The 1,202-nt window shown below is 39.7% G+C and overlaps 1 protein-coding gene across 1 annotated transcript in view; it reads right to left on the bottom strand.

Moving 5' to 3' along the window:
* LOC119594871 overlaps window positions 1–1,202 on the bottom strand; it is a 2,539-nt gene that overhangs the window by 828 nt on the left and 509 nt on the right. Inside the window, exon 2 of the mRNA XM_037943950.1 lies at window positions 326–635. Within this exon, the coding sequence (XP_037799878.1) occupies window positions 326–629 (304 nt within the window). The 5' untranslated portion in view covers window positions 630–635. The remainder of the gene's footprint in view (window positions 1–325; window positions 636–1,202) is intronic.

The raw sequence follows: 1,202 nt of genomic DNA, 5'->3' as shown, positions 1-1,202 counted from the left end.
AAATTATTTTTTATTTTTCCTAATTTAGTAAGCAAGGCTTTTCTTAAGTTATATCAAGAGCAGGGTGAATTCTTCCTGCGTCTATGTGATGAATCAAAACATTTTACAAATTACCTGTTTAGTTTCTCTGTGTAATGAGCATTAAAATTCTTATGGCGTCTACATATACAGATTTCATAATAAAATAATATCCAAATATTAATTTCATTTGCTTTTTCTTATTTTAGGGATACGCGGGAATCTATAAAAATACCCAAGGGGTACAGAGGAACAAAAGGGTTGAGAACCCCTGCTCTATGTGGAAATTTGGAGGCCAGATACTCACCACTTCGGGAAGGAAAGTTCGTTTTGCAGTTGACAGTGGAAGGAAATATCGACGGTGGAAAGACGATATCGTACAATCTACAGACATCATCGATGTAGCAGTAGAAGGTGCACCAAGACCGCTTGCTGGCCTCCACGGCGCACAGCAATTCGCTCCCCGGTGAGATCTCTTCCGTGGCCGTGGTTCTCACTCCGTCGCGGGCGTTGGCTGCCTGCCACATGACTCCTGTAGAAGTGCGGTCCTCAGCGCCAGCTTCAGCCCAGGCAGTCACCAACAAGAAGCTGACCAAATGCTGTGGCTTCATTTTAATCTGGAGAAGAATTATGGGCAATGTTGGAACTGTCAGAAAACATAACGAGGTCATGTGATGTCTAGTCGTTTCACTAAGTTCTTCCTGGTGTCCCTTTGAAGCGACCTTTGCAATGGCGATGCACCAAGAATCGGGAAATGGTCTGATTTCTTGTGAACCTTCATTTCTGCATTCTTTGAGTAACTTACAAATGATACAATATCAGTCACCTTTCACCTTTCAATATATTAAAGAGGACAGACTAATCTCGCGAATTTTCGGGTGAGATTGTACTTAATAAAGAGATAATAAAAGATTCCTAAATCATCTTTATTATTTACCTGTTTTTGATGATCCTAAATCGTTATCTATATGTTTGTCTGTGTGTTTCCTGGGCCCTGTAACCCGCTATCTATAGTTTCACAAAAAAAGGGAGGAGATGTAATGCTGAATTTTAAACACGAGGAAGACACAGGCAGACCTACGAGATAAATAAAATTAGAAAAAAGTGATTTCTTGATTACATTTCAGAATGTCATTTCTCCATAATCAAAATAGGGAAAACTGTAATAGCAAGACCAACAAGAT

This window comes from Penaeus monodon, chromosome 34 (genome assembly GCF_015228065.2).
Source record: "Penaeus monodon isolate SGIC_2016 chromosome 34, NSTDA_Pmon_1, whole genome shotgun sequence".
Classification (NCBI taxonomy): domain Eukaryota; kingdom Metazoa; phylum Arthropoda; class Malacostraca; order Decapoda; family Penaeidae; genus Penaeus; species Penaeus monodon.
Note: the sequence above shows the minus strand (reverse complement) of the source record. Positions and strands in the feature narration are given on the sequence as shown.